This window comes from Pyrus communis, chromosome 5 (assembly GCF_963583255.1).
Source record: "Pyrus communis chromosome 5, drPyrComm1.1, whole genome shotgun sequence".
Lineage (NCBI taxonomy): Eukaryota > Viridiplantae > Streptophyta > Magnoliopsida > Rosales > Rosaceae > Pyrus > Pyrus communis.
The window spans coordinates 296,044-321,965 of record NC_084807.1 but is presented as its reverse complement, the minus strand read 5'-3'; the positions used below and the strand labels follow the sequence as shown (position 1 = coordinate 321,965).

At 36.7% G+C, this 25,922-nt stretch overlaps 3 protein-coding genes across 4 annotated transcripts; 2 read left to right on the top strand and 1 right to left on the bottom strand.

Annotated features, from left to right (window-relative positions):
* Positions 1-2,404: 2,404 nt before the first annotated feature.
* On the bottom strand, positions 2,405-5,608 carry LOC137734801 (uncharacterized). Its single transcript, XM_068474083.1, has 5 exons — positions 5,335-5,608; positions 4,696-4,897; positions 4,458-4,526; positions 4,224-4,356; positions 2,405-3,541 (listed from the first exon to the last, which is right to left on the bottom strand). The coding sequence occupies exons 1-5, from the start codon at positions 5,555-5,557 to the stop codon at positions 2,927-2,929; spliced, it is 1,242 nt and encodes a 413-aa protein (XP_068330184.1). The 5' UTR covers positions 5,558-5,608; the 3' UTR covers positions 2,405-2,926.
* A 5,546-nt stretch (positions 5,609-11,154) lies between these two features.
* On the top strand, positions 11,155-18,442 carry LOC137734098 (protein EMSY-LIKE 3-like). 2 transcript variants are annotated; one of them, XM_068473378.1, is made up of 10 exons: positions 11,155-11,505; positions 14,423-14,634; positions 14,727-14,839; positions 14,991-15,255; positions 15,383-15,565; positions 15,658-15,726; positions 16,912-17,154; positions 17,241-17,309; positions 17,418-17,481; positions 17,897-18,442. In XM_068473378.1, exons 1-10 carry the CDS (start codon positions 11,478-11,480, stop codon positions 17,917-17,919), a joined length of 1,269 nt encoding a protein of 422 aa, XP_068329479.1. In that variant the 5' UTR covers positions 11,155-11,477; the 3' UTR covers positions 17,920-18,442. The 2 variants fall into 2 exon arrangements, with proteins under 2 accessions (XP_068329479.1, XP_068329478.1); XM_068473377.1 differs by having other exon boundaries at positions 15,347-15,565.
* Positions 17,972-25,909, top strand: LOC137733483 (zeaxanthin epoxidase, chloroplastic-like). The gene is made up of 14 exons (XM_068472632.1): positions 17,972-18,025; positions 19,215-19,306; positions 19,455-19,590; positions 19,711-19,814; positions 21,658-21,757; positions 22,427-22,701; positions 23,987-24,149; positions 24,393-24,467; positions 24,549-24,649; positions 24,775-24,890; positions 24,992-25,203; positions 25,311-25,402; positions 25,553-25,667; positions 25,764-25,909. Exons 1-14 carry the CDS (start codon positions 17,972-17,974, stop codon positions 25,869-25,871), a joined length of 1,743 nt encoding a protein of 580 aa, XP_068328733.1. The 3' UTR covers positions 25,872-25,909.
* The last annotated feature ends 13 nt before the right edge of the window (positions 25,910-25,922 follow it).

Sequence of the window (25,922 nt, the reverse complement as noted above, 5' to 3'; positions counted from 1 at the left end):
TCTTCTCACCTCTCAACCAATCGTATCCGATCCATGGATCTTTAGGCATCTTAATTACCATCACAACGAATGGGAAAGGAGGCTCAAGATTTTCATTATCGGGACACTGTATGACACATTGACACTCAACAATATTCACCATGAACACAAGAAAATCGGAGGATTGATCTATGAATTTTAGTTGAATGAAAACTTTTATTTTTAAGGGTGCGTTTGTTACATCGATCTATTTCGGATTGGATTGACTTTAGGGACTATGTTGGATTAGCTTAGAATAAATTAAGCTAGACTGATTTAGTGAAGTATTTAGTGTAGTGTTAGACTAAAAAGAAAGGTTCTAATATTACATTATTTAGGAAGATTATATTTACACATCCCAAATTACTTCTTTCACACCTTTTAATTTTTTTAATATTTTTCTATCAAGAGTTAGTGTTGTATAGAAAATATTAAAATTTTTAAAAAGGTGTGGGAGAAGTAATTTGGGATGTGTAAATATAATCTCTCTATTATTTAATCTATATCTATAATATTTTATCTTTATTATTAATTAATAAAATACTCATTGTCAACCAAAACCTTATGAAATTACCAGTTTAAGCCTCTATTTAAAACAGAACATGAATAAGAAATATGGGGCATAAATGTAATTTCATACAACCAAATTTTGTTTTGTTTTTTTTCAAAGTCTCATCTACATATAATCCTAACATATTTAAAAATAAAAAAAATTAAAAAAAAAAACTTTTACCCTCCCACATTCTCTACCACTCAGTTCCTTTCTACTTTTATTTCATAAACAAAAATAATTTTCTCACGTATTTTGTGTACGCCTATGTGCTAGTTATTATTTAATATAATCTACTAATATTTATTATTAGTTATCATTTTCTGTTTTCTAGAATCATCTTCCACTTCCTCCGTCTAAGGCCATTATCCTTTACTCCGCCCAATTCCACATCTCCATCTCTCTAGAACAAAGTACTTGTCAAAAATAGACAAAAGAAAATTGCAGCATAATTTAACCCAAATTTTTTATTTATTTATCTTCAAAGCTTTCACCTGTCAAGGGAAAGAGATCCAAAAGGATTCCTTCCACTAAAGACAAGGATTGTCTGCCATTTCATTTCTGATGTCTTTCTATACTTTCATATTTGTGTGATCACGGTTAAGTCACGTTAATATTTTATATTACTATTTATTTTTGTCTTATTATCTTTATAAAAAAATAATATAAAATGTTAACGTAGCTTAACTGTGATTACACAAAACAGGAGGACACAAAGAGGGCACGGGAAGTGGAGGGCAGACAATCCTTGTCCTCCACCTAATCCACAAAGTTCGGAGATCCAGACAATTGAAATTTGATCAAACGGGTAAAGTTATTATAACTTTTAAATTGAGCTTCTATTTCTAGTCATTGAATCAAATTTCAATAGTCTGGATCTTTAAACTTGGTAGATTAGGAAGAAGGGATCCAGATAGCGTCCCCCTCCCTTAACACCAACAAGGGTACAATTATAAAATAAATCTTCAATCAATCAAGATTTAAGTCATGAGGTTTGTAATGCTTTGTGGTGCATTTCTAACTTTTGAGTCTAAAATTCCTCGGTGCCTTCGAAGATCCCTCATCGAAACATAGGTTGAATTCGTTATAACTTCAACAGTTAAACTCCATTGACAGTATTAAAGAACTTAAGAGTATATACTAAGTATTAAAAAAATAGTCACTCATCTGATTTACTTAGCATCTTGTTTGGCAAAGTTAAAACCGGAAATCACTAAGTCATTTATGATCATTGAGTAATAATTCAATCATCAACATTCACGTCATTTGGTTTAGAAATTTGGTCTCTCAAACATTGTTGTGTCCATTTTGATAGATTAACTAGACCTTGTATCCTCGTGCAGGAGTGGACGAGCTTAATGATGGTAAGTTGATGAAATCGAAAGATCCTTTAACCATTACCGATTGCTCTTTAGAAAATTTTGGCATTCGATCTAGAACTTGGGAAATCATCACAGACGGGTAGCTACCAGAATAATTTAGTTGCTCCAAAAGCATGAAAACTCAAATTATATATTTCTATTAATTTGTTAAGAGTTAGTCGTCCTGTATCCATAACATGGATACTTGGTGGATTACTACCTAGCTAGAATTCTATTTTTCGATACCATTAATTGGGTATGCCATTGCCACCTGATAAGCAGATGATAGAGTCCCGATGAAGCCCTTTAGGAGAATTGGAAACCATTTTCTCTTGTGCAAACTCATAAATTTATAATTCCCCTCACAGACTTATTCAATCGTTGGGGACAAAATTCGGTATGTGGCAGGATTAGCGACGATATGACAGGCCAACGCCAAACTGAAGTCCATCCAGTACTAGCACTACTACTACTACTACTACAAGGCAATAATATTTTGTCAAAAAAAATATAATTTTACAATAGCTTTTACTTCAAGTAAATTGGGGAAAGAAAAGGACATTGCAACAAATGTCCTCAAATCAGTGTGTATCGGAGCCATACTGACAAATTGCCAGGAGCATTGGATTTGTCTGAATAAACCGGTGCAAGGATATCCAACTTCTTAATTGCGCCAAGCTGAAGAAACTGGACTCCAGTCCTATTTGGACCGCGATTGTAATTGTATTGCCAGTGAAGCATCCTCAGAGTATCGACTTGGCATGCGGTAGGAGATGGAAAAAAACTAGGTACACACGAAAACCTCTTAAGATCTCAAATCAAGCAATCAAACGGCTCTAGCCGGTTGTTACCAGCTACTTAAGACAAAGAATAACTAGAACCGCAGAGTTGGATATCACCCAGAAACTAAAATGCAGTCGGCAGCAGAACTCTTAGTGATGCTCCCCCGAAAGTTCCCTCTTCTAATTCCTTTTTTGGGGAATCCTATGAAGTCCAATTATTCTAAAATTTCTCCCTCCTCTACGTCGTCATCTGCTAATAAGAACTTCCTGACACTCGAAAGATTTCTTTCTGCTACTCCTTCCTTGGTAAATTCGCCTTCCAAATCAAGAAAATCATCAGGATTAATTTCTGCCATAAGATCTGAGTACTCATCTATTAAGCCTTGATCAAAATCAAAGTCCATGTCTTCCAAAAACACTTGCTTCTTAGCATCGGAGCTGGAATGTGAATCGTTGCCAGTTTCCACAGTTACAGACAAGGGCCTAGCAAATGAATCATCGAGTGGTTTCTCGCACCTCCTTTTATTAGAGATATTAGGTGGGGAACTTGAAGTCACATGTTTCATGAGATCAAAGACCTTAGGATAGCTATTGTCTTCTTCTATTTCCTCCTCCTTAAAGGGAACACCTCCTGCGCTCAAATCATTTCTTCCATAAATCTTAAGCTCTGGTTTGCCGAAAGTAGGAGGGGAATTTTTAACTACTTCAAAATCAAGACTGTGCGAAGGGAGAAAAACATAAATGACAGGGTATTCCAAAATAACTAAGTTTGCTAACTGCTGCCTTATCGGAACTCTTATATCCAACTCACAAAAAGGTGACCTAGCCCCCTGTAATAACATCCAAAAGATAAAATCAGAAACAATTATGAGGCAGTAGTTTTATATTTCTGAGAGAAATAATCAAAATACCACCAAAGCAGGTACAATAGGATTAAAAGTGAATTCTAATTTAACCCAATGGACAAAACTTTTCGCCATACCATGTACAAATTGTGCATGTGTGTACACACTTCTGTGATATTTACATTTACTGCAAGAAAAGTGTGCCCAGAAAAACCCAGCTAGTTGTAGGTTGCAACTTCAGCACCCATAGCAGGTGGAAAAAGCATAGGTAAGCCCAGAAGACTAAGAGGTGGTAAGAAAATGAAGTAACATCAGCAAAAGTGATGCTCAATCCATCTAACACAATGAAAGGTACAAAGAACAGATTCGATAGCTTTTTCTTCAAAGTTCAAACTATCTTTTATCTTCTTTAAGGCTTTTCTTTTCTATCGATAACTTTTTCTTTCACTTTCCTTGTCACTATTTCCACATTTTCTACTCTCAATATCTTCTTGATTTCACAAAGGCTGCTTCCACATCTGGTTTACCATAAAAATTCCAATTATTCTTTTCATTTTCATGATTCTTCAAAGATTCGTGCACCTTAAGAAATATTTTCCTTTTTTTTTTAATTTAAAAGGAAAAAAAATATATATTAAGGCCTAGACTAAGAAACAAAATTACAAACCTTCGGATATTTACGAACAAAAAGCTTGAGAGAGTCAAGCTGTTCCTCACAGAATAGCTTTAGGTGATGATTCCATGGCCCAGGTTTTAGATGGTTCTCCATAACAGAGCATAGGTTCATGTTTTCATTTACTCTGCACGAGCATCAATACGCATCAGTTATCAAAACACATGACCCAAGCCTAGACTAAGAAATTAAACATTACTAGACTTCTCAAAAAGCGTAGCAGCTTACTCATGGTCAATTAAAACAACATCCGTTGAATGAAATCGCCATTCAATTGTCCAGGAGATGCATTTCTTCCTGAAGGAGATCAGCCCAACAGAAACAAATATATAAGAAACTTAATGACTGATTCAAATCCTCCACAAACATGTTGGACCACTCACTATCATCTTCATTATAAGAGCGTATCTCAAATTATATACAGGACCAAGCAATAACCGTCCCCCAAAGCTTTGATAAATTTTACCTTTGATCATATCGAGTTTGATTTTTCTCCCTTTTTGACATTCCACTTGGTAGAAATAAGAGTTTTGTCCTGCGACTGGCAGCAGCACTCCGAAGGCTTTTAAGGTAAAAGGGTAGCCTAAAATTATTATATCTGCACAACTTATTTCTCAATCTCTGAGCAGACTCAGCAACCCTCTTCACTTCCTCAAGCAAATTGTAATCTAAAAACAGAATTGTCAATACAAATACAATGGTTAAAATACGCGAGTACAATCAGCAACTTTCACAATGCAATCTAAAACCCATGTTAAATACGCAAACGGACATCAAACCCGATCCAGAAAAGAAAAAAATATGAATTTATATCCTATAAGTTATTTATCTTCTTCAAAACCCCCAAACGAGGTACTCAAAAGTCAAAAGATTATGCAAAAAAATTGGCAAAACTACCACGAAAAAACTGCACTATGCCCATGAAAACATTCACAGTGAAAGAAAAAGCACTGAAATTTACCAAAAAGAAGTCAAATTTGCTTAACCAAATGCATTCCCCACAGATAGAAACAATTGGAAAATCTAATAAAAAAAAACTTAAAAGGGGGTCGAACTTAAATTCCAAAAATATCAAAGATGGGAACTAATTAGAAAAAGTAGGTACCTGAAAGGAGCTGATTGTCGTCGATCTGAGAGAGGGGGACGAAGCTGGTTTGGGGCCTCTTGCCCGTACAGCCAGTGCGAAGCTTGTGAACTTTGACGCACGGAAGGCTGCAGGAGCGTACGGAGCAGCCTGGACATTTGTACTTGGATGCTTTCTCTCTGCACTCTTCGCATACTTTGGGGTTTGGTTTTGCTGTACCTGCTTGTCCTCCGCCTTCCTCCATGGGTCTTATTTCACACGCACTGACAGAGGCAAAGGGGTTTGGCGAAGGACCGGCTAAGTAGGGTTTATGAAGTAGATCCTCACAACGTCGCAACGACGTCGTTTCGTTTGATATTGACTTTGACTTAATATACCCCACCGGGCCCACCCGCATGGAGAGGGAGTCGGCAAGTAGAGATACATGGAATCCGGATTTTCGTCGGATCTTCTTCGTAAGGATTCGAAGGTTCGTAAATTGTGTCCATTTATCGTAAATTATACGGTTAGAAATCATTTTAAATATTTTTATTTAAAATTAAACATAAAAAGTATTTAATAAAAACTAACTGCATGATGTACAATGAACGAACACGATTTATGAATTTTCAATATCTTTACCAAAAAGATTCGGAGAGGATCATATTGGGTATATATGGTTGCTGGATTTTTTGGCACAATTTAACCAAAGAAGTTTTTATTTCCTTCCGAATACATGTGGTGCACCTCATGTTATTATATAAGTGAAGGAAAATTTTACTTTTTAAAGTTAATTTTTTAACACAAATATATCACAACTTGTAAAGTAACACATAATGTACTATCTTATATTCCGGACACAATGAAAAATTTCTTCAAAATTCCATCTCCTAATATGCCTCTGTGTCATTTTCTATTCAATATTGTGCCATACCAGCGTACTGATAAATCAACACACAAAGATTGAAGACGACATGAACATTTCCTTCCAGATTTTTTATTTTTCTTCCTACATACTTAAACATTTCCTTCTGGTAGGACAATATGTAGACTACCAATGAAACAACCCTAAATAAATAAACTTTCATTATTACGTCAATTTTGGACATCATACACAACTCACAAAAGTTTTACATAACATTGTTCTTTATGGTTGAAGGTTTTTTTTTTTTTTTTTTTTTTTTTTTTTTTTTTTTTTTTTATGCGGTTCAACGATTCCCTACATCTATATCGCTGTCGTTCCCGTCTTCCTTGTCTCCTCCCCTTTCGTCATGGCTGAAAGTTAATGTTGATGGGGCTCTCCATGGCTCAAACAAAATAGGGGACACAAGGGTGGTTTTTCGTGATAACAATGGTGAATTTATGGGAGGTTTTGTCCAGTGATTTTCTTACATCTCCAGTTCGTATCATGTGGAGTTTTTGGCATTTAGGGAGGTCTTCGACTTGCTAATCCAGGCTGATCACATGTCTGACAGTCTTCCAATTTAGTAACACATAGATTAGCTCGTATGACTTTGCTTTTCAATTTGAATTCTTGTTGGTTTGATGAACAACCGGATTTAATTTGTGACGTTTTACTTATTGAATCTACTCATCCTTAAACACAACATGAGTATTTTTCTTTTTTAAACATGAGTATTTAATTTGTGACGTTTTTATGGTCATACTTGTTTAGTACAATTAATTTTGCTCGTAACACAACATGAGTATTTTTCCTTTTTAAACACAACCATAAAAAAATAACCCTTAAGCAATAGTTATACTAAAAGCCACAGTTTTAGTATAACTTTAGGTGAAGGATGCACAGCCAAAAGTTTACAGTTACACTAAAACTGTGGATAATGTGGCTAGCTAATTTTAGTGAAGGATGAGAGAATTTATCCCAAAGTTTAAGCATTATACAATATTATTGATAAAGAAAATTATCATATAATATTAAAACTAGATATGTTGAAATAGAAAAAAATATATATTCAAAATTAGTTAAAAGGTTTATTAATTGATTTGCACCATAAAATTGTTATTTAGTTTCACTTCACCTTTGAAATTACTTTTGTCTCACTTTAATTTATAATTCTGCTATTTTCGTCACTTTTAGTCTCAATTCATCCTCATTTTCGTCATTGTATTAAATAAATGTTAAATTAAAAAGTAGTATGAACATTTTATTTTTGATAGAACTTTGTATCTCCAACTTACCTACTAAAACAATCCCAATAAGCAAACTAGAAGATAAGTACCCCACATCTGTCAATACATTCGCTGTAAAGCAAGGTTTTAAAAGACACTAGGTGTGACAGCCCGTCCCGAATTAATTGTACCGTAGGTGTGAAATGACGATTTTGCCCCTGGTGGTTATTTGTCATTTTGGGTGATTGTTTTGTGGTTTTGTTGGTTGCATCTGGACCACACACTCTGATCCTCATCATCTTTCCCCGTATCCCTCTTTGTCTCGAACACTCTCTCTCTCTCTCTCTCTCTCATTTTCACTTGTACGGACGAGACCTAAATCCCTTGCAAACGTCACGAATTGAAGTGGAAATTAATACCTTTGTGTTCGTGAGGACCATACGAGTTCAACCATACCAATTTCAGGTAAGGAATCCTTCGATTTCACGTCGAACCAGGAATCTCTGATTTGGGTCACTGTTCATGCACACGTGAATTTTTTACTTTTAAGGAATTTGAAGCTTATAGGAAGCTTAGTGAGGTCCTTAGGAAGCTCGGGGTGGTTCGTTGAGTGGAATTGGACGTTGGGAAAGCTAGTTATGAAGTTGGTCGGTTTTTCTTGAATTTTTTTCCAGCAAGATCCTGTGATCTTTGAGGTTTCAAACAGGTATAACGTTGTTCTACTCATCTCCACCTTTCCATTGGTGCAAATTTCATAGAATTTGGTGAAGAAACGAGTGAGAACGAAGGGTTTGAAGTTTTTCCAGGTTTCCGGTGACCGACGACTCGCGCGGAGAAGATGACGGAATATTCCGTCAGTTTGGACAGAATATTTTGACACAGTCAGTCAAATTTATTGAATTCCGTTAGGGTTTAACGGAATATTCCTGACGGCGTTAACTAATGCCGTCAGTGTGCTTGGCACGTGGCCACTCGTGGGGGCGCGTAGGGTCGTGCCCTCAACGGCACGTGGAGCCTCGAAAAATCATTTTAAAATATGGGGATGTTTGTGAGGTTGAGTAGATCATGTTAGTGTATTCACACACACCATTTGAGCATTGTATGAGAAGTTATTACCTAGTTTTGGTTATGTGCTTAAATTGACGTTTTTATAATTGTTTCGCATATAGGTGAGACCCATCCTAAGGACGAGCGCAGTCATTCAAGGTAAGGGGGTTACGACCCTTTCACATATCAGTGAGTGGGCTTTTGGTTTTCCGTATATACCTATATACTTGTGGTTTTTCCCAGAAAATGAAAAGGAATGTTTATATGTTTTAAATGCCATGCATAGCGTTTGCCTATTTATTTATGCATTAGTAGTTGCATATATGTATGTTTAGTGTTGCGGACGCATAGGTAAGTGCCAAGTAAGTTTATGGTTTATGATTGTGAATTAGTGGTTATGTGAGATGCATAGAAAGCTCATAACCTGCACCCCCGGTGTTAGTGCTCCCGCCCAGAGTAGGGCACAATCCTTCATGTGATGTTCACCTTCTGCATCACACGCTCATCTTGGATCCAAGTTAAGTGCACAGTCCTGTCGTACAGACCACTATAGGTGGTTTCGACTCGTAGGTGACCCGCGATTATTCGCCCAGTCTTCACATGATCGTACACTTGAGCGTATTTATTTACACCCAGTCCTGTCGTACAGACCACTTTAGGTGGTTCCGACTCATGTACAGGTATAGTTAGTGAGTTGGGGATTTGAGCTCTAGATTCAGCCGTACAGGTCATGTTAGGTGACTCTAGCTGACATGTTACTTGCATGGATTGACATTACCTAGGTTACTTACACTTTATGTGGAGGCATTCGACAAGGCATATTTCTGAACATGTTTTCGATATATGTGTATATTCTATTTTCTGGAAAACTATACAAGTTTTACGGTGAAGGGTTAGAACTTTTGTTAATGAAATGATTTTGAAAAGCTTTGTTTTTGCCCACTCACACTTTCTATTTTGCGCCCCTCCAGGTTCTAGTTAGAAGCAGCTTTGGCGGTTTACGAGGTCTTGACGGTGGTTCTGACAGAACATCACAAATGTAGGATCATCTTTGGGTGTTGTGTATTTAGTATTCGTTCTTCTGGACTGCACTTAGGTTTTCTGTGCTCTGAATATTGCTTATCACACTTACACTTGCACTTGTATATTAACTACATTGTTTTGTAGTTTGGTTTTTATTTATTTGTACTTTTATTATTAATTTTGCTTCCGCACTGTGCACATGGTTACGTCACTCTCACGTAACAGCTAGCACGCCTTGATTCCGATCGGGATGTGTCACTAGGCACTAGTTGGACAGTGAATTAGGGCCTAGCACCTAAGTGGCTAAGCGAGGACCTAGGTGAACTGAGCGGATTTAAATAAACTTATTATATATCGTATAAATAAGTGCCTATTCATACTTAAAAAATACATAATTGTATTGAAATACATAAATTAAAAAATAAAGTGACATATAGATTAGATAGTATAACATATTGAAAACATGGGAAAACAAAATATAATGAGTGTTCGTCAAAGTATTAAACAAGTCTCTAACAATTTATTTAAAAAATAATTACAATTTATTAAAAAAATAAATGCACAAATGAAAATTATCTATTTTCTATCTAAGTGAGAGTAGCGATCAAAGTGGGGGTTTAGACGGGCTAGACAGACGCCTAAGCATGTCTAAGCACACTTTCTTAATCTTCAAACGCTTAGAAATTAATTACGACGGTGGCCAACCACCTAGTGCTTATGCGGGGCTTAGGCAACGCTAGGTGAAAATTTTCAGAACAGTGCTATAAAGTTGTGTTCCTGATAAATGTGGCGAAAGAGATTCTAGAATCTGCAAACAAGCTTTTGAATACTGTACACTATGTTTTGAAGATACAAAGAAAGGATATAACATGGTTCACAACATCAATAAAGATTGTCAAATCTCACTCCATTGAGAAGCCTCTTTAGACCATATCCAAAGAAAATGTTAAATATGCCAAATACGATTAAAAGACATTCAAGTGTTTTCTAATGGACATGCCATATATGATGTGGCATGTGAGTCATTTGACTCCTTGCTTTTTAGCTTTTTTTTTTTTTTACAGCAAACAAAGGAGTCAAATATATTTAATTTAATTTTTTTAATTATTTTTTAATAGTTAATGTAACTCTAGGCCCAATAAAATAATAAAATAAATATTTGACATATTCATTGGAAAAGAAGAAGATTTAGCATTTGTATTCAATTTGCCACATTAGCATCAAATAAAATTTTGACATACTATATTTGATATATCATTTGGAGATACTATTAGATTCATTGAAAAACCCCTTCAAATCTCGCAACATCAATCAAGGGCTTTTGGCTACCCCTAAAAGTCATAACGCTTACTATTTTTAGATAAATTAACTTATACATCAAAAATCCATTGGCCTCACCTTCTTTCTCGTGAGGCTTAGGCCATTGATCAAAGATGTTAATTGTTTTGTAAATACATTTTTGTTAAGTTCCAAAATTACAAAAATTAGCTACCACAATGATATTTTTTAAAAATAAAAAAATTCGAAATTAATTTATTCTCCACATATTTAGCGTGAATGTATTGTATAAAAAAATTTAAAAAAAATTGAGCGAATAATTAGCTAAATTAACAAAAAGTAAAACTGGAGAAAGAATCATGTTGACCAAAAATGTTACGGAAATAAAAAATAAAAAAAATGCTAAAAAGAAAAAAAGAGAAGAAACTCGCAGTGGCAGTGATTCCTCCTCCGAAACCGACCGCCGCTAATTTCACTCTCGCTACTCTCCGAAACCCCACTTCTCCTCCTCCAATTCTGTTTCCTGCAGAACATACGAGGAACACTCTTGAATCTTCCACGACGACGACCTTTTGCTGCGGCATCTTGCGGTGTCGTTTGGTGCTGTTCGGACCTCAAGGTCTCTGGGAGCGTATTTGGAATCGCTGCCAGGTTCAGCGCTTGAGATTGTTGGGTTCTGGTTTTGATTGAGGATTTATCAACTGCCCATGGACTACGAGCCCTACGATAGCAGCGGTGAGCTTACCTTTCAAAGATTGATTCTTCCCAGTAACTAGGGTATATGAAGTGACTTCTCTGCTTAATTTGGGTTTTAGGTTACGTTCTTCTCTTAATTCTCATAAAAAAAAAAAAATAATCTGTGTATGGCACTCTGAACTGTAATTGGGGGTTTTGGGGATTGTTGCAGTGAAGGAATTAGGGTTTCCCCGACGTAATTATGGTGTTTAGCAACCTAAATTCACTTTCTTGGCCACTTTAGATTTTTTTTGCCTGAAGAGCATGAAGTTTCTTTGGTGTAATTTACTTCGTTACTATATACATTCATATACATTAATGAGCCCTTCTTGGTTTTTTAAAACGTGGGTTCTTTTGGGATTGATGATTTATATGTCATTAGGTTATTGAAGGAGGATTTGAAATTGATTTTTTTTATGATTCAGACCATTCATTAGTTGACACAGAGCGAGGTTTTGATTTTTTCAGAGAAGTTCATACTAGAGTGTGAAAGAACGAAGAAGTGTTAGGATTTTGGCTCGTCAAATATGTCCTAATTGGTGTAGGATTGTTTTAGGAAAATTAGAGGTATACCGTTCTTGTTAGGAAAGAATTCAGTTTTCCTTATTCAATTTAGGTTTGGATTTCTAGAAGTCTATTTGGATTTGGATAAGTGTAATTTCCTAGTCCACTTAGAAATAGGAATTCAATCAGCCTTGGGACATGTAGCCTACCCTCTGCCTATAAATAGGGTGCGGCAAGGCTTATTCTTCTAAGGAGAAAAACTGTGACAGCCAAGACAAGAGAGAGATTAGTTCTAGGGTTTGCAAAAGTTCTATAATCTCTATTATTAATCAAAGGAGCGGTAGAGAAATCACAACTGGACGTAGGCAAAAGTTCTGCTGAACCAGTATAATTCTTGTGTGTCTCTAAGTTTTCTAATATTTGCTAGTTTAGTCTTCTTGTGTGTCTCTAAGTTTTCTGTTATTTGCTAGTTTAGTCTATTGCCATTGGTTACATCAAAGAACAAGGTCTAGTGTGCGGGTTTATTCAACAAGAAGTAGTAATTAAATACAAATGATTGATCACTTGAGAGTTAACATCAATAAAGCTCTAGACTGTCTGTTGTTTCTTTGCAAATACCGCTGCTGACCATATTCCAGAGTTTGAGGGAAAAAAAGAAGGAATCTTTTTGGATTTTGAGACATTGGTTTTTCCAAGTTCTTTTGAATGCATAAGAAATTTTTTAATAAGAAAGACAAATCATCCTTTTAAGCATGTACATGCTGGCAGAAAAGAGCCGTTGATTCCTCAAGGAGAGCACCTATACTGTGTATCGGGGTTATTATTCTGTGCACCTTTTGAACTTCTTTCAAGTGTCGTTAGGCACTAGTGTATATGCTTGAAGTCCGATACATATTTAGTTTCAGTTATTAAACAAAGTCTGTCATGGTAAGCATATTCCATGCCATACCTAAGTTACAATAACTTGTGAAAAAACCTTCTTTGTGATGTATTACACTTTCTTTTCTCTTTCATCAGTATCTGTTTACAATTTACTCACATTTCTTTTCCCATTTATTAACAACATGCTTCCTGTATCATACAGTACATTATGTATTCGCATATACTAGCAGTTTAACTGGTTCAATATAAATATGACTTGAGAGGTTCTGGTGTTTCTTTATTTGTCTTGGTAAACTTTTTTTTTTTGGGCGGGTGGGGGAATGAACCCCAAAACCAACTACAATAAGTTATCCATACAAATCAATGGGTACTGCAAGCCCCTAAACCATCATCAAATAAACTAGATCCAATCCAGCAAGGCAAAATAATAAACGCCTAAACCCAAATTAGAACTCCATTAGCTAGATGGTCTGCCACAGTCCTTCTCCTGGTAGACGTGGCGACTTCACAATTATTGATCCATCTCAGTAAAAACAGCGGCTAGTAACCAATGCAGAAAGAGGTTGAAAACTTGCAAGCTCATACATCTGGATAAGCTGAACAGCAATGGCGGAGTCCATCTCAATTATAAGATCGCATATACCTCTATCAGCAAGAAGTTTGAGGCCAAAAAATAAACCCCATATCTCTACTTCTAAAATTTTCCGCCTGCCCAAATTAACAGCAAACCCACCCATCCAGTCACCATGAGAGTCTCTTATAACAACTCCCGCCCCAATCTGACTAGACATGGTCCTCTGAGAACCATCAACATTAAGTTTAAATTTACCAGTCACAGGAGGCTCCCAAGCAAGTTAAACCTGAAACTTTCAAGCTTTCTCAGAATTAAAATTAGAAGCCATAGGCCATTCAGGAACAGCAGGGGAGATGACCTTCTTGGGGACCGGATGTTTGTTTATTTTAAGTTCTACTTGATAGGAGAAATGTAGTTTAATGTATCTCAAGGATCTAATTAGTCTGGAAGTTGTACTCTAAAGATGAGTTTATTGAATGTGTTGTTCATTTTACAAATAAAACTCTTGGTGCAGCTAATCAGCCGTTTGAACTTGAAGTGTAGAAGGGAACCTCCGGTTTAGTTGCAGACACTTTTTTTTTTTTTTTTTTTTTTTTTTTTATGAAATTGGCAACTTCAGTTTTTTCCAGTTGAAATTGCCATCTTATTTAGTTCTTGGGTTTGCACCTATACTAGAAGTTAGAGATTTGAGAATTTTTATTGCAATTTCACTTTTTCCTATACATTTTCACTCAAGGACCTATCAATTAGAAGCTTATACAACTGTGTCCATGCACTGAATCTAAAATCAGATGATTGCATCCCTCTTTGCTTGTCATGCATAGACAACCCGCAAGATATTCTCTTTCTAATCTAGTGTTCCATATTTCTGTGAATTCTGGCCATACAGTGTGTCTCATTTCATTTTCATTATTGATTATTGTTGCATCCATTCTGAACCTCAAAAAAAAATTGCAGGAACTGATGACGATCTTCCTCCATCACACCAGCAGCATAGAGTTCCCAGAGGGGGCCGCGTTACAGGGAATGGAAGATCTGGTGGGGGTTCTGTCCCATATCCTAGGATGTATGGTGAAACTGACATGGAAGCACAAATTCACCAGCTTGAACGAGAAGCATACAGTTCAGTTCTGAGAGCCTTTAAAGCTCAAGCTGATGCCATTACTTGGGTACTTTTGTGATCTATTTTTTTCATGGATCTAATATCTTTAATTTGTTTGATCAGGTTTAGTGACTGCTACATGAAATGTATTTTCTTCAGGAAAAGGAAGCTCTGTTGACAAACCTTAGAAAGGAGTTGAGGTTATCGAATGAGGAGCACAAAGAACTTGTAGGACGGGTTAATGCAGCAGATGATATCATAGAGAGGATAAGGTCTGATAGATTGAAGAATCAAGATACAGGCTTTTCGTTTAGTTGAGAAATGAGACCTATTCATTAGAATTTTTTTTAAATTTTTTAAAATTTTACTTTTTTAATTTTTTTTGTGTCTTTTAATGGGTACTGTGTTGGGCGATGCCAACAGGGACTGGAGACAGGCTGGCGGGGTTCAACCGGGCATGCTGAGTACTGTTCAAGCAGTGCATGATCCAATACCTAGTCCTACTGTCTCTGTATCACGCAAGAAACAGAAGATGGCGCAGTCAGTACATACACAGTCCTTTACTGGGCCAACACCATCATTTCATCCACCAGCAGTTACCACATCCCACCAGCCATCTTCGTCCACTGTAAAACGAGGATCTGTCCCAGCCCCAGCCTCAGGAGCTAAGGGCAAGAAGCATAAACCTGTGAGTTGAATATTGAGTAAAACAAAAAACAAGTCTGCAGGTTATTTGTTCACTTATTTATTAGTTTCCTTCGGTCACATTCTGTTAACAGGGTCAAATTTTGCCTGGTGCTTCTTCAATGAAGCAGTTCCCTTCCTCAGGTCCAACAGGAAGGGGTCAAATTTCGAATAGAGTTTCGACTGGTGCCGTTGTAAGTGAACCTGCTGAAGGAAAGACAAATGATACCTTGATTGGGAGGAAAGTAAGGACTAGGTGGCCCGATGACAACACTTTTTATGAAGCTGTTATAAAAGACTACAATCAAGCAGAGGTATCTTTTACCTGTAGATGTGTTACAGGAGTTTGTAGTAATGTAAAGTCATGTACCTGACATTTGTTCTTTTTTTCATTTCTGAATTTTAGGGACGGCACCATCTAGTCTATGATATGAATTCGGCAAATGAAACATGGGAATGGGTTAATCTATCAGAGGTATGCTTGATGCATTGAAGTTATATTGGCAGCATGTCGTTTTCATTTACATTGTGTTCTGAAAATTATGCATTGTAAAGCTATAAATACCAGAAGCTTATTTGAATGGTAAGAAGTAAGATGCTATGGTAGACGCTGAATTGTCAACTCTTGAATATAAGTGACCACTTGAAGTTTGTTTCTTCCTGAAAAATTTTAAAAATGTAATAATGTTATAATACTGTACTTAGTGCTTAATGTTCTCTGTGTATGTAGTATGTACTTCAAACATTCTGACAAGACTTCCTACAAATTTTCTTTAATGAATATTTGTTGCTTCTTGCTTTCTACTCTTTGTTAACCAATGTTTTCTGAATTGTCCAATTTGTCCAATACAGTGCTGTTAGCTGATTAATCATAACATCCTCCCAGTAATATTTGCCTTTTGCACCTACTAAGTAGCTTCTGTTCATTCCGTTGCCACCATTACTTGATTCAAAAAGTTTGTTATCTTTTTGGCGTACAAAATGTGAAGTATAAAAGGTATCTGACAAGGGACAGTGATGTGAACCGATAGGACAAACAGAGAGGACACACAATTAGGAGGTTAAGGTTTCAAGGGCCTTTACATAATTAGGTGGTCCAAACTCAATAAGTAAACCCTTGCAATATTATAGAAACAGCTTAATAGTTAAGAAATCACAATTAGGTTGGGAGTGATTCTGGGGAGGAGGTGCTTCTTCCCAGAAGTGATTCTGGCCCTTAGTCCCTGAATGATCACTTAACCAAACAAGCTCCACATAGTGATAGTATTAACATCCCAGCATTAAAAGAGATTATGAAATTAGAAACGGGCATAACTAAGCACCTTATCCATCACACACATATTGGAATCCTTAACAGGTATGTTTTGAATATTTTAACGCTCATAATGACTATGAAAAAAGAAAAGAAAAAAAGAAAAAGCCTGACAACTTAATCAACTGAATACTAACTGTATAGTTTTCGGTTACAATACTAACACTATGTTTGGTTCACACTTAATGGGGAGAATGAACAGGATTACAGGAAGGAAACGGAAATTCATTTGGTTTTCATGTCCTGTTTATGAATGATGACCAAGTGGATTTTTCTCACTCAATAATGATATATTAATTTCAGATGTTTTACATAATTTCTTATGTTGGCTTATTACTTCTTGTGCAGATATCTCCGGAGGATATTCAGTGGGTAGGTGAAGATCCTGGAATCTCTCATCGTGGGGGTTATAGTGGATCTGGTCATGGAATGAATAGATTTGTAGGCCGTGACAATGTTCCAGTTCCTGGAAGAGGTAGAGGGATCCCAAAGGCTCAAACAAGAAAAGATTTTCCGCCTTCACAAAATGGCATTGGAAAGAAGGCTCCAGACAATATCCAGTTACTTCACACAGATACTTTAATTAAGGAGGTCAGTAAAAGCTAGTTAATCCATATATAGTCAATAAATTTACTTTTATTCGATTGATGCAACTAAACTTTGTTAAATTTGAACAGGTAGAAAGGGTCTTTGGTGAAAACCATCCAGACTCTGTTGAAATTGAGAAAGCAAAGAAACTGTTGAAAGTAAGAAGGGCAACCTTAGAATTTTTTTAATTCCTTTTGTTGCATTTTTAAGTTTCATTACAAGTTTTTTGTTCTTATTTGCAAAACTGATCTATTGATTTTGAGCAGGATCATGAACAAGCACTTATTGATGCAATTGCAAAGCTTGCTGACATTTCTGACGGTGAATGCGGTAATCATTGCTTTATCTTGTTTTGTTGTCCAAAGCTTACCTTGTTGTATGTAAGCTTGTAACTGGTTAGTGTCCACCAAGTCTACTTGCACAATTTCATATGAGCGCCCCACGCCCCCAACAAACCCACCACCCCCCCCCCTCCCCCCCCCCCCCCCCCCCCCCCCCCCCCCCCATAAATTCCTCGTCATTTTATAAAAAGTTGCATCAAACACAGAAGTGAGAACTTAATTTGGCATTTCATTTTTCTTGAAGAATTTATGCTTATGAATAATCTGGCACTTCATATGTAATTTTCTGGAAATAGAATATACGTATCTCAAATGCTATGGATGAGAACAAATACTTTGGTGTGTATCATCTGTTTGGTGCTCAATTGTTTTAGTTTTATTTCCTCTCTTGATGCCTCGTGTAGGACCTTTGCCTTTAAACAGCTGATGGTCACGGACACAGTTCTTGCTCGGGCAACCGATGGAATTGAGAATGATAGATGGCTGGTTTAAAATCTGCAGCAGTCAAAAAGCGCATAAAAGGCTGGAAGCAGGTGGGGTAATGATGAGATAGGAGACTAGGCTGTGGAAGTGAAACAGATCTGGGTTGCAAGTGACGGCCGCCTTTTTGTACAATGATATAACTCCACACCCCAACCCAGCATGTGTAAAACACTGGGGCTTGGGTCTTTCCAGGATAGGCGTTACTGTAGAATGAGAGCTACTGCAGTCGGGCAATTATTTGGTTATAAAGAGTGGGCAGGCAAAGTCAACCTAGGAAAGCTCTGATGCCTTTTGTAACATTGTTTGATAGTGATTAGCGTGCTGCCTTGTGTAAATTATTTTTTACTGCCCTTTAGCTGTTGCATACATGTGATGTGTGAACGTATACTCTCGAACATGTACTCTCTTTCTCTTGGCCTAGTGTCATTTCTCTTTTCGATATTGGAAGAGGTTTCAAAGTTCAAATCTCTCATGCTGTCCTCGGAGATACAAGTGTCTTAAACTCCAGTCAGAAGTGCATCAATGCAAAGTTAGGGCATGTTTACTTGGCACAAACGAGAAGGGATGGATACGCGATGAAAAATCTCACCTTGGTTATCTCATACCTTTATTTTTCGGATGTGCGAGCATGCTGAGGTTCATTGGTTACAATATCGGAAAAAGTTGTTCTGAAGACAGAAGAATTATTGTCGCTGTCGCGATTCAACAGAGCAACAAAATCAAATCTTACGGGGGAAATTTCTAAAGACAAAAGAGTCACTCTGGTCGTCACGATCCAACAGAGCAACAAAATCAAATCTTATGGGGGAAAGAAGTTCTAAGGACAAGAATATTGTGGTCGTTGCGATCCAAATTTGCCAAATACAAAATAAAAAATATTCCGACTTTTAAAGGAAATTGTTAGGAGTTTGTAGCTCAAGTGGTTAAGAACATTTACTTCTGCATTGCACCGATAAGGGGAACTGTGAAAGGGGTCTGGGTTATCCAACTTAATCCTATGTTTTCTGAAAGCAAAATTTTGTCTTCATTTTCTCTGCTAAGAGTGCTTTAGCTTGGTTGCTTTGCTCGTCACTCGTTCGTTATTTTGTTGTTGAGCAATCACCTCCTCCCCTCATGCGTTTCGGCTTTTACATTTCTCGAACATGACTTAATGGCTAGGATCAAAGAAACTAAAAGTCTATGTGAGTTGTGAGCAACCATATTTTCATGCGCTCATTACTCGGGTGATTGTGTGTGCAGGACTGTAACCAACTTATATTTGAGCTTGATCAAGCTTCCAAAACTGACTCAGATGTTCAATTATCGGATGAAATTGTCTTGGCACTAAGAAGGTAAATCGCAGCTGCAGGAAAACCCTATCTCTTAGAAAGCATTCTCACACTCCTAGCTTTAGGCTTGAGTGTTCTTGAAACCTTCTAAATTAAGTTACAAGATTTTGTCTAATCAAAAGATCTTCAATCCCTCTTATTTTTACTTCAGGACGATGGTGATGAAGATGAAATATGCAAAGAAAAGAGTGTGGCGTGTTGGTATAGTGTGCGCAGCCTCTCGAATGGCATCAAGAATGCTTGAAAGTTACCAACCTTACATAAAGTTTAAAACCAGTCCTTTGGCTGTAAGTTTTCCCCAACTAGTTTCCTGCTTCAACCTCCTCAAAGCTTTTCTTAATTTTCATTTAAAAGAAATAGGAGGTAATTTAAATGTAGCTGATTTCAATTTGTTATTTTGGTTGCAGCATCTACTAACTCAGCAGAGAACACACCCTGCAATTCCTGTATTTCGTGCATTTCTGCAACTTCTGATGCCAAAGTTTATGGCTTGGATGATAGTAGGGCATGGGTAAACATAGAAATCTATCTCAAATTCTTGCAGCATCTATACACACACACACACACACACACATCAGTGCTTTTAAAAAACTAGTTTTAAGACTCGCCTATGCGGTTTTGGGGTGTGGCTATGAATTAAGCGCCTCTGTCCAGCAGGAATTGGCTATAGACTAGCCTAAACGGCTAGGTTATTGCCGCGCATAGGCGACCTGAGAGTTCGACTTAAAAAAAAAAAAAAAAAAAAAAAAAAAAAAAAAAAAAAAAGCCCAAACCCAAAACAACGTCATCTTGGCCAGGATTTTTACAAAATTCATGTTTCTAACTTAATTTCTATTAGTTTATTATGACTTTGTGATATGAATTAGAAAAATGATAATAATATTGCTTAACTTGTTTGCTTGATTGTTTTACAAAGTATTATATATATGAAGTATTATAATAATTTTAGGTACTGTGAGCTATCGCCTTATGCTTCGAGGCTATTGCCTAGGCCAAGCTATCCATGAAACGCCTTGACTTCGCCTTCATTTTTAAAACATTCCAAAATACATATATAAATAAGGACCTTCCACTGAGACAGTTTTACTCATTGTGAAAATGGTGCAAATTAATAATGATAGCTAATTTTTTGCAAAACTTGAGGAGCCGGAAACAGATACAAAACTTACATATCATTCATGTTGCTCTTCTTCCTGCAGGTTATATATCTCAGGACTCAAAAAGGAAAACAAGCCAATGCAAACTGCAAAATAAATAGGACACTTAGGCCTCGTTTGACATGCCATATAAAGGATCGGATAGTATAAGTATACGGTAGAAGGCGTTTGGTGCTCATATGTACTAATTAAGCACCGAATAAATTAAACTGGTCCCACCATTTTAATACCCCTCACACCTGCTAAGTTATACTCTCCAAAACCCCCGTATAATTTAGTTGGGTCACAAATTCAATCTCTCTGCTCGCATCGCGAAACCTCATCCAAGTATTCCTTCTCTTTTCACCCTCCTCACCTTCGATCAACATTATACAAACAGAAAATCCGAGGTGGATATTAAACCCAGGCCATTCCATCCCTATTCATACATACATGGTGGCGGATAGAACTAGAAGTGGAGAGCTGCGCCGCTCCAGAGCCATCTTCGCCACTTGAATCAACTCATTATGAGAACCCGCATCGTCGCTGCCCATGACCCACTGCTTCTCTATAATTGCTCTCATCATCATCTTGCACGCGAGTCTGCCACTGCTATTGTATCTTGAAATGAGATCCCATGGTTGCGAACTGTTGCCACCTTGAACCACTGCACAAACTCAAACCCAAAAAGCACAAAATTCATTGCGTCACCCCCACATCGTACCAGATCCAATTGCTTCCTATCATGAAGATAGGATTTGCTTCCTATCTTTTTATTTATTTATTATTATTTTTTTCAAATTCAGGCCAAACACTATATAAATAATACGATCATTAGTCCGATATTACATCAAACGCCCGACTAATTTAGTCAGTACTATCCAGTGGCTATTTATCCTATCCGATTGAAATAAATAGTCAATACAGTCCGAACTACCAAACGAAACATTATCTTGTTATTTCAATTTACCAAACATTTGGTCCACCTTGAAAAGAATACTTCGATATATATATTTTTTAAGTGTTATAATATTACATATGGATGGATGGTCCACATAAATAGTTCGTTAATATTTATCTGAAGAAAAATTAGATGAATTACTATTTATATGAAGAAAAACAAATGAGTTACTATTTATGCACAATAATTTCACTATTTACTTGAAGAAAGTTTGTAAAACAAATAGTGTTATTACAATAATCTTTTGCCTATAAAAGGAGAGCATACAGAGGAAGGAATAAGAGAGAAAAGAAGAAAGAGAAGAGAGAAAAACATATGGAGGAAAGGAGAGAAAAGAAGAAAGATATGAGAGAAAAACATACGGAGGAAAGGAAGAGAGAAAAGAAAGAAGAGGTATGAAGGAGAAAATACTAGTGAGCTAGACTAGAGAAAATAGTGAGAGTTATTTTATACTTCTATTATTTCAAATAATGAAAGAAAGTACTGGTGCTGCCCTGAGGACGTAGGCACACTTGCCAAACCTTGTAAATATATTGTGTCTCATTTATTTTATATTCCACTACACCTATCATTGATTTTACAACATTAATATATGCCCAAAAATTTGACATTATTGACATATATTTTTATTTATTTCAGAATATTAAAAAAAAAAAACATTTCACCATCCTTATAGTCTAAGGCGTTGATAATTTCAAACTCCATCTCTCCCGTTGGTGGGTATTTAATTCAATAAATACATGAATTCAATAGCGTGTATGTTGTACGATGTGATTGTCTAATATGGTATGACTATGTTACCTGCTATATATATACATGCATATACGAAGTATTGGACACTAAGCAACCTTGTATTTCTGTTTTTGGTCAACAATGGGGGTCTCTTCTCAGTATCCTAGTTCATGTCACCAGAGTCTTAGTTTTAGAGCAAAAAAATACAGTAGGACTAGGATCATTAGAGGCAACAGTGTAATAAGATGTAAAACTAGTAGATTAGATCAAACTTCGGACGGAGAGATGGGTGGCAAAAGGAAGCTTAAAATTCTGATCGCCGGTGGGGGCATTGGGGGGCTAGTTTTGGCATTGGCAGCGAAACATCGAGGGTTCCAAGTGCAGGTGTTTGAGAAAGACTCGAGTTCAGTGAGAGGGGAGGGGAAAGGACGTGGACCAATTCAACTTGTGAGTAGTGCATTGGCAGTGCTGGAAGCCATTGACGAGGACGTCGTGAAACAAATCATGGAAGCAGGTTGTGAAACTGGCAACAGAATCAATGGCTATGCTGACGGAGTCTCAGGCGAATGGTACAAGCCTCCAATTTTTTTTCCTCTTTTTTTTTTTTTTTGAAAAACGATATTTTTACACTAAGATTATTGTCAACCCTTGAAATAAAACTTAAATTTTAGATTTTAAACCTACCTCAACTTGCTTCAACTATTGGGCCAACTATGAGTTTTAACCTAAAACTCATTTTTTTGGCAAATATAGCCTAGAATTCCTACCGAGTTAGTGGGTTGACCCACCATATATGTGTATTTTTTTAGTTTTACATTTATAAATTTATTGAATTCAACGGTTAAGACCTAATATGATCAAATCTAACAGTAAAGAAAAATATCTAATGATCTAAATTTAAATCTAAAATATTTAATAAATATTCATTTATTTCATATTTTTTCATAGTGTTCCACGAGTTTCATGGTGTCGGTTTAGTAATTTTTCAATATTTATCGGTATCTAAACATTTGAGGTTACAATGTTCATAAAATTAAATTTAGATAGTCTATATATATATATATTTTTTTTAAAGTTACTTTAAGAAACCTAAATTCATTATTTAATGATCTTGAATTAAAAATTTAACCCAGAAGGGTTAGAGCAAAAAATTTTAGGTTTTAACCATTGAAATTCGCCTTTGGTGAGAATCAAACTTAAGACCTCTCACTCACAAGTGGCATCTAGTGGTATTTATTTCTGACTTTTGAGTTGGAGGGCTTTAGGTTTAATTCTCACCAAAGACGAATTTCACCGTAAGTGGCATCTAGTGGTATTTAATTCTCACCAAAGGCGAACTTTTGAGTTGAAGGGTTTTAGATTTGATTCTCACCGCAGTAAGTGGCATCTAATGGTATTTATTTCTGACTTTTGAGTTGGAGGGTTTTAGGTTTGTTACTCTTACACAAGTACTCGACCGCAAAAGCTTCAGCGCGCGGTTACAAAAACCAATACCCCTTTTACTTACATGCCTTGAAAATCGACAAACAAGTAGAGAATTGGGATTGGAGGTCTTCATCACTATGCCCATGACTCCTTAAATCCGAGCTCTCATGCCATATTAGACAATCACTGGACCCCAAAAGCTTGAATGGCTAAAAACAGGCCAATATTGTTGAAGTATAGAAACTCAACACCACCGAATCAGACTCTTTTATGAATCACTTATACTGTATACGGGCAGCTTCTGAATGCTGTATAAGAGGATATATCGTTGCTAATTTCTCCATTTAGTGAGTTTAAATTGAGAAAGACTTAATTCATTTCTTAGTTCATGTTTGTATTTGATCTTTGGTTTTTTACTTTTCGCTTCAGGTTTACCAAGTTTGATCTGTCATCGAGTGCTGTAAGTAGGGGGCTTCCTATCACTCAAGTAATATGCAGGATGGAGCTTCTGGATATCTTAGTCAATGCAGTTGGATCTGACATTCTGAGAAACAAATCGAAAGTGGTGGACTTCATTCAAGACCCTAACAAGGTTGAGTGGCATTCGATTCACCTAATCCTAACATATTGGTGCATTGGTCTTTGCTGCCTTAATGCTTTTGCTGGGAGTCTCATAATGTTTTATATATTTCACTTCCTAAATAAAGGTTTTTTCCATATTTTCCCCGGATCAACTTCCAGATCATAATTCATTAGATACTTCTTATGATTAGTAACTTTTCAGAATTCTGTACAAGTTCCTCAACCTCTTCCCGTATGTATTATTAACAATTAGGTTACAGTGATCCTTGAAGATGGACAACGATATGATGGTGATGTTTTAGTAGGAGCCGATGGAATCTGGTCAAAGGTAAGTTGTCTCTTCTTCGAACCATATGTCTCCAACATATCCTCTTTTCAACTTCATACATTTTGGGTTCTTCGTCACTAGGTGCGCTCGAAATTGTTTGGCACACGGGAAGCAAAATACTCAAATTACACCTGCTACAGTGGACTCACTAAAGTTGTCCCAGCATATGTTAATAGTGTTGGGTATGCATATGCTTTCATATTTACATGCTGAATGTTTGAACATCGACAAGTCAAGGCGTAAAATCCTAAATAAAGTTAGTAGATCAAATATTTTCATTTGCAATCAACATGTTCTTGGTTTGAAGGTATCGGATCTTCTTGGGAACGAACCAGTACTTCGGTGCAGTAGAAGTTGGGCATGGGAATATGCAATGGTTGGCCTTCCATAAGCAGCCACCAATGAGCACTGATCCTCCTGAAGGTTCTCTCTCTCTCTCTCTCTCTCTCTCTCTCTCTCTCTCTCTCTCTCACTTGTGGTAATGCCTAACCATTTACCAGTTATCTGAATCTTATAAGCTGCAGGTAAAAAGAAGAGGCTCCTGGAGGTATTTGGAAAATGGTGTCAGGAAGTGGTTGCTCTAATTCAAGAAACACCTGAGTCCATGATTTTACGAAGAGATATCTACGATAGAGACATGATATATTCCTGGGGAACCGGGCGTGTTGCCCTGCTAGGTGATGCTGCTCATCCATTGCAGCCAAATCTTGGAATAGGGGGATGCATGGCAATTGAGGTATCGGGTCTTAGAAATAGATTTTATCTTTCACATATCAGAAAATTGGACGGAATACCCTCTTTTGAGCTCCCATGGACTCATTACTTCAACGATTTTATGTGCAGGACAGTTACCAGCTTATAGATGAGCTTGATCAAGTTTCCAGTACTGGCTCCAATGCTCAGAGGACAGATGCAATTGTCTTGGCCCTGAGAAGGTACGGTTAGGGTTAAATCTCTTGATCCAAGATTTAGGCTTAAATCCTGAAGCACTGTAACTTATTAGAATACGAACAAGCTTCTGTATACTTAAAGATCTCTAACCCGGCATACTAACTTTGGCTTCATTCTGGATTCATGGTGATTAGATATGCAACAAAAAGAATGAGGCGTGTTGGTATAGTGCATGCAGCCACCCGAATGGCACCGGAAATGCTTGCTATGTACCGACCTTGCATAGAGTTCAAATTTGGTCCCCTGGCTGTAAGTTTTCTGTACCAAGTTTCCCACTTAAGCCTCTTATAAGGCTTGTCCTAATTTTCTATTTTTAAGAAGAAAATAATGTACTTGTGGTTGCAGCATCTATCAACTCTGAAGATAATGCACCCTGCATTTCCGATGGCTCGTGCATTTCTGCAATTTTGTATGCCAGAATTTATGACTTGGATAATAACAGGGCATGGGTAAGGGAACATAAACACAATAGAAACCTGTTTCGATTCCTTTTCGCATTTCAAT